The sequence below is a fragment of the Cajanus cajan genome, chromosome 2 (assembly GCF_000230855.2).
Source record: "Cajanus cajan strain Asha chromosome 2, NIPB_CcT2T_4, whole genome shotgun sequence".
Lineage (NCBI taxonomy): Eukaryota > Viridiplantae > Streptophyta > Magnoliopsida > Fabales > Fabaceae > Cajanus > Cajanus cajan.
In genome coordinates this window covers 52,613,756-52,624,731 of record NC_138518.1, presented here as the reverse complement: position 1 = coordinate 52,624,731, position 10,976 = coordinate 52,613,756, and the positions used below count along the sequence as shown (strand labels likewise).

At 32.1% G+C, this 10,976-nt stretch overlaps 1 protein-coding gene across 4 annotated transcripts; it reads right to left on the bottom strand.

Moving 5' to 3' along the window:
* Positions 1 to 3,739: 3,739 nt before the first annotated feature.
* On the bottom strand, positions 3,740 to 9,021 carry LOC109816174 (BTB/POZ domain-containing protein At3g50780). 4 transcript variants are annotated; one of them, XM_083068420.1, is made up of 3 exons: positions 8,174 to 9,021; positions 6,912 to 7,887; positions 3,740 to 4,995 (listed from the first exon to the last, which is right to left on the bottom strand). In XM_083068420.1, exons 2-3 carry the CDS (start codon positions 7,554 to 7,556, stop codon positions 4,027 to 4,029), a joined length of 1,614 nt encoding a protein of 537 aa, XP_082924546.1. In that variant the 5' UTR covers positions 7,557 to 7,887; positions 8,174 to 9,021; the 3' UTR covers positions 3,740 to 4,026. The 4 variants fall into 4 exon arrangements, with proteins under 4 accessions (XP_082924546.1, XP_082924548.1, XP_082924549.1 ...); XM_083068422.1 differs by having other exon boundaries at positions 6,912 to 7,819; XM_083068423.1 differs by having other exon boundaries at positions 8,393 to 9,021.
* Between the last annotated feature and the right edge of the window lie 1,955 nt (positions 9,022 to 10,976).

Sequence of the window (10,976 nt, the reverse complement as noted above, 5' to 3'; positions counted from 1 at the left end):
TTCATGTTCATATGAAATCAAGAAATAATAATAATAATAAAATCTAGCGATCGTATCTTTGTTTGCTATTTTCCTTCAATTTCATAGTTGTTTATTTAGGATATTCCAAATGGAATATAAGAAGTATTTAGAATTTTTTTATAAGATTATTTCTTTCATTACACGTGTGTGAGTATATATTAGTGTACATAGAAGTGTGTATAAGTTATCCCTTTAACGTTAATTTTTATTTTTTTTAAACTTTAAATTTTAATAATACTAGAATAAGCTATATTTTTATCACGAAAATTATTAAAAAAAAATTTGTACGCATATTTAAAAATAAATGTATTGACTTATTTAAAAACAAATTTATTGGTCTATTTAATATTGTTAATGTAAAATAGATTTTTGATATGCTAATAGACCAAATCAGGTTTTTTAAAAAAGTCAGACCTAGAAAAGAAGTCTATAATAGATTATATATTAAATTTAGACTTTAATTTTATAGAATAGGTTTTCTTTCATAATCAAAGCTCGACTTATATATTTAAAGTCTAGTTTGATCTAACCTATTCTCATTCATAATTAACATGAATCAATGCTTGACACCTAGGCCTTGTAGAAACTCATTGAATTTTTTATCTATGAACTAAAGGTCATTATCAATGATGATGACATGTGGGATGACAAAATAGAATGGAGCTCCTCTACCGGCTGTTAATAATATTAATTATCGTTTTGTTGGCACTTGGTGGATTTTTTTTTTGACAAAGTTAGTACAATCAAATTTTAGTGTCGACTAATAATAGCTTACCCTCAATACTTTTGAGTCAATCACCTTGTTGAACCAACAGATCTAATAGCACTTGTATATCAAGATTCCTATAGACGATGCCACTTGTTATGTGCAAGTGCAAATTAGATTTTTACATTAGATATAGTTGAGTATGTTAAGTAACATATAAGAGAGAAATACCCATAAACATGGCGACTTTAAGGTTTTGGGTTAAGATGTGTTATCGAGTTCACTTGTGGGATTTTCTTATTACCTATTATGGAGATCTCAATAATGTTTAAGCCCCCTATGCTCCCAACTATTGGTATCAAATAGCTGATAATTTGACCAAGTAATTGAATCAGACAAGTATTGGTTAATGAAATTAATGGTAGATCCATGTTTGGAGATCCTATGTGTCAAAATTCTTTTTGACAATATAGAGGTTATACAATGTGTCCATTGATGTGAGTTAATGGCGGTGAAGGTATCTAGAACTTATTGGTGGAGATGGCTATGCTCTGAGGGTCATCATTGAACACTCATGGATGAAAAAAGACTGCCACTTGAGGTATGTGGAAGAGATTGGTGTGCAACTTTTGAATAAAAGTCTTGAATTAGGTAAAGTTGAGTATGTTGAATAACGTATAGAACGACCCATAAATCTAATGCTTTAAAGTTTTGGCTTAAGATGTAATGTCGAGTTTACTTGTGTTATTTGCTTATGACTCATTAATAGAGTTCTCTATGATGTTTAACCTCCTCCCCCTTGTGTTTCCAACAACTACTTGAGAGGATTAATTGTAGCTTTTTTACCCATGTGAATTAAGAAATCTAACCACTAACTCTTTGAAGGTGTAAAGCATGGGAAATGAAAAAAATTCAACCTCTAATTAAAAATAAGAGAGGAGATTTAAATATAAAAAAATGAGATTTTAATGGTGAAAATTTTTACATGAGACTCCAAGTGAAAATAGGTTGTGAAACATGTTATTTTTGTACATTATAAAATATTAATAATTTAAGACTTCAATATATTTTTAATCTCTCAAATTTAAGGTAAATTTATTTTTAATCCTTCAAATTTAAAATTAATCTTTTTAGTTCCTATAATTTCAAAAAAAATATTATTTTAGTCTTTATATTCAAATTTTGTTAAAAAAATATGTCAAAAATTGTCATATAAAATTTACTTATTAATGTTCTTATTATCGAAAACATTATATTAAACTCAATTGATTGTACATAATTATCTAAATATGTCACTTTCAAATATATTATTAGTGATTTGAGGGATTAAAATAAGACTTTTAAAAATCACATGACTAAAAATAATAATTTTAAATTTAAGAGATCAAAAATAAATTTACTCTAATTTTGATAGACTAAAAATATATTTAATTTTTACTTATAAATTTGATCCATTATATGATAACAAACATTTTACTACAACCAAACAAATTTGACCAATACAAAAGGCTCTTCAAATCTAAACCATTCATTTATTTTCATATTATTATTAGAAGTTAACCCAAGTATGTGTTATAGAACAAAAGTGTATGAGTTGACAACGACATAACATGCCTAAGCGGGTAAATATATAAAAGCTTTCCATGCATGTTTGTGTAAGAAATGGAAGTATGAAACATCAACATTTAGGCTCCTAATCAGCATTTCACTCGATTTCGATTTCAAACGAAAAATATCTCGAATGGGAACCCTCTCGTTATTATTCATCTTAGCTGTTTCTTATATCTGCTTAACCTGCAAAATCGTTCAAATCTACCCAAATTCTTTTGTTTCATTTAGATAGCTCAGTTGCGGGCCAGTTCTTGAAATATTGCCCACCCCTAATATATATTATTTATAAATCTATTTTGTTCAACAACTTGAGTCGTAAATACGAGGTAAACCATCACTGTCCTACTCTAAATTTAGAACAATCAGATGGCATTGTAAAAATATCTAGTAAATAATTTGATTTATATATAGTGAGAGAAAGAGAGAGAGAGTTTAACTAGACATTTACACTGTGTTTGGTATAGAGAAAAAAAATGTAAAAAAGTGTAGGGAAATATGTAAGAAATAAAGAATAAATAAAAGTTATTTGTTAACATAATAGAAGTTAATTTTATTCATTTATTTATTATTATCACCTTTAATGTAAAACTTAGATTATTTTTACTTTATATATAAAACAAAACCAAATTATGAACTGCAATCTAACAAAATGATAAACAACAACACTGACAAACATTTACGCACACTTTCCCTTATATTAGAGGGGAAATTTTTAACAATAGAACCCGCTTAAACACTTCTTTCCTCTCATACCAAACCATCCATTTTTTCTAACTTGCTTTCACTTCTCCACGTTTTCTCACTTCTTTTCTATTTCATTTCTCCCATCTCAAACACACCTTTAATGAACTTATAAACTTTTTTTTTTATCTAGTTTATTAATTTATAAGTTAATTTGACAAAAATAAATTTATTATGATAATTTATTTTAAAAGCTTAATTTTTTTATTATAAATTAATTGAAATAATAAGTTCTTAGTCTTTTTTTATCTTTAGTAATTTATTTAAAATCATTTTTAATTCTTTTATTTAAAAATTACTCCATTATAAAAATCCTCATCAATTTAAATCCTTTCTTACCTACTTATTATTTTCCACTTTCATTATAAAAATTATTTTATATCATTTTAAATTTATCAACTAACATTATTAAACACTTTCAATTCAATCATTAACTAATAATTTTTCAATTTTTCAACATCTAAGCTTACAAACATTCAGCTAACTTGTAAGTTAGTTTTACTGGACACGCCAATAAAAAGAAATATAAAAAGCAAATGAAAGATATATAAAGAGCATGCATTTGGTTTGCTTTGTTTTTCTTTCTTTTTTTTTTCCCTAGGGATTTATAATGTTTGATACCCTATTGTAATTATTAATTATAGTATTACACAGTCAAAATAGGAAGAAAAAAAAAACTAAAAACTCCATTCCATTCCTCTCTTTGAAGAGATTATACAAAATCCAATTACTGAAATTTATCAATTCATTGAGGTCTTCCTCAAAGAATTAATAGAGAGTCAACTCATGCAAGGGACACATGACACGTCTCAGTACTAGTTAGCTGCTGGAGGTTAATCCACATTCTGCAATCAACACATATCTTTACAATTCCTCAAACTCCTTAATATAAACCAAAAACTCCATTACCAATGAAAGACATTCAAGAACCCCATTTGACACTTTCTTCATTCTTGTTGCTTTGGCAACATTGAACTATCAGCAGACACAGCAACATTACCTTGGTTCTCCACATAAGGTCTAATGAAAGTTCTCCTCCACCACACCTCAAAAGCCCTCTGAAGATTGGGACAACTATCACCAGTCTTCAAGAAACTCCCCAACCATGAAAGCAAAATGCTCTGTTGATCCTCAAGAGGCAAGGTGAGAATAGTCCTCCCAATGCCTTCCTCCACGAGTTTCCGATCAAATGACCTGCATCCATGCTGCAACCAGTTGTAGTCATTCATCAGAGGCTGCAGCCATGTCTGCAACAACAACTGCCGTGTGTCCTTCGACGGCAACAATTCCCCCCTTCCAATGCCAACATAAAGCCTCCCAGAAAGGCAGCTAACATGGTAGCGCAACACGGTCGGCAGCTTAGCATGTAACACTGCCAGTTCCTGCTGGTTTGCCCACATCAGTGCAAACTCATCAGCAGCTTGTTTGTCAATTAAGATCTCAAGCAACCATGATAAGTTATCAGCTTCAAGAGCTATGCACTTTGTTAATGGATCACGCTCCTCACTCGGTTTGTCCGGTTCTGCAGCCTGCTTGAACAGAGACAGTAATGAATCCAAGCAGCTTCTGCATGATCTGTAAATCATGTCATTGCATATGTCAGTTGAACGGGCATAGCTTGGAAGACTGTTGTTCTCCCTGAGGAGCTTTAGGACAATGGATTTCATCTCTCGGCGGCCTCTTTCCTCATTGCTTTTGAGAACAAGTTCAATGATGTGGGAAAGAGTGTCTTTTGGGACATTAGAAATGTCAGATGACACTCTTTTCAGCACAGGATTGACCCCAATTCCTTCAGCTTGGAGTTGCAGTACAGTTGAGACCACCTTTTCTTCCTCTTCTTCTCCAACCCAAGGGACTGCTTCCAAGTACTCCAAACATGACTGGATACATGAGCTGAAGCCGAGGAATTCAGCTACCTGAGGGAAATATTACATGTTTTAGGTTTTGCAAAAGAAATTTTAAATATTCCTTCATTAAATTCCAACTACCAAGTGATTCTAGGAAAAATTTAAGCATAGGCTGATTATAAAAAATCCACCCAACTTCAAGTTTTTTCACAAATCCTAATGTAAAGCAGGATAATATACGCTATGGACATTGATCAAGGTATTCTATAATTGAGCAAATTGCATGCTTTGTTCAGCATTTCGTAGACATTCAGATAAAATCAATTTGAAAAATTTAGAAACTTTAGACTAAGGCTTTGATTATTACTTGGACCCTAAAAATCTACCCTCTACAGTTACACAATGTCAATGAAGCTAACTTAGTCGCGATAGTCCATATTTCAATATGCACTGAGTAGTACAAAATATATATATATATATATAGAGAGAGAAAAGGGACCCACTTACTCCAAGAATAAGTCTACTTAGATTTACTTCATTCAATAACTCATGTTTTACATAATATTTTAACGATCTAACTGTGAAATTAAAAATTCTCAATACATAAATCAAATCTACAAAATTTTAAAAAATTTGAAAACTTTTTGATACTCCATTTCATTAATTCAAATTGATGGATAATTATAAAAATATTTAATACGTTGATTTAAATTTATACAATGGAGTATCAAATAATTTTCAAATTTCTTAAAAATTTGTAGATTATAAATTAAGAATTTTTAATTCAAAAGTTAAATCATTAAAATTTGAAATAAAACATGAGTTATTGAGTGGAGTAAATCTAGATAAATTTATTCTTGGAAATAAGTGAATCCCTCCTTTTACATATATATACACGACGTAAAGAGCCCTTTAGATTCAGCAGGATCACATTAAATTATTTGCTTTCTTCTGACCTCAATACTAGCTCATCTTAAAAAACTAGCATTCAACAGTCAAAATTTGGTAATTTTATCCCATGTGACGCCATAATTCTATCATGATCATCACTAGAGTCCTCGTTCATGGAACCCTCCACTCTGCAAAGCAACTTTGATCTATCTGTGTCAACTATATTTACATACAAGTTCTATGTATTTCAAGATTGCTATGTATATACTTTTGACGAGCACATAAGTATATACTTATTAACCATAATATAAAAAATTCCGCATAGTAGTACAAGACAAGAGCCTTTTTTGTCTGGGTACAAAGACACGAGGATTATTTTATCATCAACATAACTGGCATTCATAGCACAAGTTATCTTCTTGTGCAACTCTTGACTTCGCCATCCCTAGTCAGTATATGAGTATATCTAATATCTATCATAAAAGCACATTTCATGAAATTCCATGTTTTATGTGTAATGGAAGCATTTCCACTTTTAAGACCAGAGTTGAAAAGAAATCTTGAAGTCAAAACAATCAAGGCCTCCCAAGAAAAAGAAAAAAAAAAAGAAAAGAAACTACGAATAGCCCTATAAGAAATTATTTTTGAAACAATTGTAATGCACCACCAGTTTCCGTTTCGCTACACCAGCTTCCAATTAATTATCAATACTCGTTTTCAGTATCAAAAGTAGTACAAAAGATTTTAATTTCCTTTTAAAATCGCATTAACTTTGAGAGGTGTATAATTAATGAGAGGAGTTACACGAGGAGAATTATTAATGAGGGGAGCATTAATACTCTTAAGCAGAGAATGAACATTAAGCAGTCAAACTCGAGCCAGCATTGCGTTTCAAAAGAACAAATGAACAGACACTAGACAACATAAAGATAATCCCAAAATCGCAATCACAATACCTATAACAACAAAAGATTGATAGCAACACTTAACATATTTCAACCCCACAAACACATTATACAACAGAATTGTGTAAGCATAACAAATTTCAGGGTTGATAAAAAACACCAAAACAAGACACAAAGATAGCAAATTACCTTGAGTATTCGAAGAATGCGAGAAACACTTTGCTTCATAAGCCGCTGCTTCATCTCCTTACAGTACATAAGACCAACAGTTTCAACATATATCTCAACATCCTCACAGTCACCGATTTGGAGACAGGACAAACCGGATTGTTCAGAGAGTTTTTCAGAAAAGAAGCAACTCTTCTCTGTCAGAACATCCCTGTGCACACTCAACTTGACACAAAAACCCTGCTTTCCCAACAAAACCACCTTCATATCACAAGTTCCGGGTTCACCAAACTCAATAGCAACCTTCTTTGGCAAAGATTCAATTTTGGGCCTAGGTGTCCTCTCTGCAGCCACAGATGTGGTAGGTGGAGGCCTCTCTGGAGCAGTTGCACATTGCTGATCATCAGAAAGCACCAATCTTGAAGGGGCAGGTGCTGCAGAAGCTCTTCTCTCACACACTGGCACAGACACTGGCTTCTTCTGAACACTGGTTTTTGGCGGGGGTGAAGAGGGTTTGGGCTTGTTGAGAGGGTTTTGGGCCTTGAGGCTTTTCTGAAACACAACAGGAGAAGGGCAGCACCAAAACCCTTCTGGGGTCACAGCTATTGGAACATTTTTGATCTTGGTTTGGCCTTGCTCCACCCTGGTGAGCCTAATTTCTGCCATCTCTAGCCAAGATTCACAAACACACAAAGCTAATGTGGGAGAACAAGATATGAGAGCATCACAAGTTACGAGTTGTGAAAATGATGCGGTGGAAGACAAAAACCAAACAAGCCCCTCGTTGTTTTCCTATGTAACAAACAACCAAATTGGTTGTATTGTACTTGCAAGTCAAGTCAAGGAGGAGAAAATCGCTCGTCAAATTTTGCTCCACTCTTTCCGCAAGTTCGGCTCTTCCCTTGAAAACAGTGTTTTTCGCCTTGTAACTAAGGAAACAAACCAAATAAGCATCTGCAATCTCTTAACTTGATCTACTTCTCCCCTTAAAGAATTACTGCAGTTTCATACAAATTGCATGGAACATAAGGAATGCTATTTGATTTTTTTTTTCCTCAAAATATTTGAATCCCAAATCACTTTAGTAGAGAGAGAGAGAGAGAGAAATTGCCTAAAGCATTTTTAATTTTAAAATTTAAAAGTACAAACCAAGAGTTCTCGCCCTAAAGAGAAAAACTAAATAGTGAGAGAGAGAGAAAGGGGAAAAAGCCAAAACACACAGAAAAATGGCTTCTTTCTATTGACATAAGTAACCGCAGCACCGCCAAAAGCATTAAACTTACCATTACCATTACCAAGAGTCCAAGACATGGTGTCACTTGAGAAACCTCAGAGAATTCATGTCTTTTATCTTATTCCAACTCAACTGAACCCACAGTGTGTGAAAAGTGACAGAACAGGATCCACAGTGCAAAGCATGAAGGGAACCAGGTAACATAGAGTTGTATTGTAGCCAGAGAGGACAATTAGTAGTGCAGTGCAGTGTAGCACACAGTTCTAACCTCTTTAATTTGTAAAGTAGAGGGAATTAGAAACACCACGAGACACCATAGAAAAGCAAAAAGGGATGATGATGGCTCATGGGCTGTGTTTTCTTCACTTTGCCACTTCCATGCTTTTGATGATTTGTCTTCGTACCTACGTGGGTCTCAGAATTTGCATCACTTGGCCCCCAGAATTTTATTTACACCACCATTTGTTGTGTTTAAAAGTGATGGTCTTTGGAAGAAGAGAAAAAGAAAAAGTATTGCTTTTTCATTTGCTTCTCTTGTTTTTCCTATTGTTCTCTACTCACAACAACTCAGCACTCATCACAGACAGCAGGCATGCCACCCGTTTTGTTCCGTTTATTTTTTCCATAATTTTCTGAGATTCTTTGTGTCCCAGTTGCTTTAAGGGACCGTCGTTGGATTTTCTAGACTAGGAGTGACCGTCATGTAGAGTAGAGTAAAGATGAAGTATGTTACATGCGCAATTACTAGTACACCCTTCTAGTTTAAGGTTCTCGAGTAGAATACTGTTTCTGTTCATGTACTAATATAGCCTTAAAGTATTAATGATAGTAAGTGAATACCATGTAATCTCATACTTTCTGCAATTAATATTCTGTAATTGCAGCACATAACTTATGTTGATGATACATTATTTTAATACAAACAAATTGAACTTAAAAATATCATGTGGATCCCATATCTCAATACTGACCTTATAGTAAAATGTGTGCAAAAAAAATCAGTGTACATCGCTAGCATTAATTTGTCTGTAGTATTTTTGCTAAATAAGAACTGCATATTCCCCCTGTTTTTTGTTTTTGTTTTTGAGTTTATAATGATGAAAGTGGCAGTTAAATATCATCGTAGATGGGGGACCGAAAACGATGGATAGTGTAAAGTCCAAACCAAAAGCAGAATATGCTGTGTTACCTTACCTTCTTGGATCTTCAGAATTGGATAGCGGTGCTTGTTCTTTTTCTGACCCTGTTATGTTCGGTTCCACAACTTTTCTAGATCAATGAGTCAGTCCACTAGGTTCACACCGTGTGGGGCATCTTGATCTAAATTTGGAACCTTGGTATATATCCAAACGCTAGTTAATACGTTTTTTTTCATGTGTAATGCCATTTTAATCTTATAATGAGAATTAACATATGTAAAGTAAGAAGTGATATAAAGATTATTATTGGCATCCAATATGTTGAATATTTAATTCCCAGTGGCTTAATTGCATGTATGTATGTCACACACCTAACAAGCACTATTAAATCACTGAGTTTACTCACACCTAACCTAACCCTTTTTCCTTCTTTAATTTCTTGCATGGAAATCGATCCTCCCAACCTAAAGTTTGGCGTGCATTGATTAATTTTGGTCAAGCTAGCTAGCTAGCAAATTGAACTGTTCTAAATAAATGGGGAATACAAAGATTGAAAACTGTCAATGAATGAAAACATGAATTAGAGCGTGGACGCCAATTAATGACAATGGGGCACTTGATTGAATGATTCAGAAGATAATGAGTGTTCATGAATGGAGTGCCTATTCTAGGCTGAACAATTTTTCATTTGACTGGGTCTTCGTAGCCACTAGCCACGCCTAACTTTATATATCTAACCTCCAATATCTTCCGAATCAAGTGTGTTTTAATGATCAGCCTAATTTATCTAATCAATTCAATGAAGGCTTTAAAAACAAATGATTCGATGTGAAAGATGATGTCACGCCTCTTATTTGGAAAATAAATAGTTGTTGAATATAAAGATTTAAAATTATAGTATGTTTAAGAAATAAATAACACTAACAGATAAGCTAATGCAAAACACCAATAAAAGGTCTATCCTTTTAGTAAAGATCAAACTCATTTGCAAGTGTTATATTCTTGAAAGTCTACCTTAATCATGGAGAGATTTTGAAAACCAACGCAGTTAACCTTTTTAATTAATAAAAAATTAATTAAAATTAAAAGTTGTGAAAAAATACAAAATGAAAATTATTAAATTAATAATTTAATTAATCTTTTAGTCTTTTTATTATTGTTGAATTCTATATTTTTTTATCTGTGAACATAATTCATGTAATATATAGTGTTCTAAAATCTCTATTTTAGTTTTTATAATTATTTTTACACGAATTTAGTCTTATTAAACTCAAATCCAACACAATGGTGAAAATGCATTTTATATTATCATCAAAATTCTATTCTAATCCCTTACTACTATGTTTTTGTGAAAATTTAATCTCATTAAACTCGGACATGACCAATTAGTAAAAATGTGTTTAATTCAAGATGTGCGTTGAAGCAGTTTTTTCTTTAAAAATGAATTGAACTCAAGTCCCTTGAATTCTTAAAAGAAAATAAATTACTGTACCAACATATCTTATCAACTTATGTGTGACAAAAATAACTTTTATATTATATTTTTAATATAAGTTATATATATAAGAACATATATGTATATTTAATTCAACTAGTAATTCACTAACTCAATATCTTGATTGAGTATATCACCAATTTAGTTCTTATAGCAAAATATCATGTCAATATTAATGTATTGATATGACAATGTAGTAGAGAATCATGCAAATATTT

Excerpts from the sequence above, each read along its gene's own strand:
- LOC109816174 (XM_083068421.1), bottom strand. The coding sequence starts at position 7,556 with ATGGCAGAAATTAGGCTCACCAGGGTGGAGCAAGGCCAAACCAAGATC. Across the intron at positions 4,996-6,911 it reads GCATTCTTCGAATACTCAAG|GTAGCTGAATTCCTCGGCTT; the intron begins GTAATTTGCTAT and ends TATTTCCCTCAG.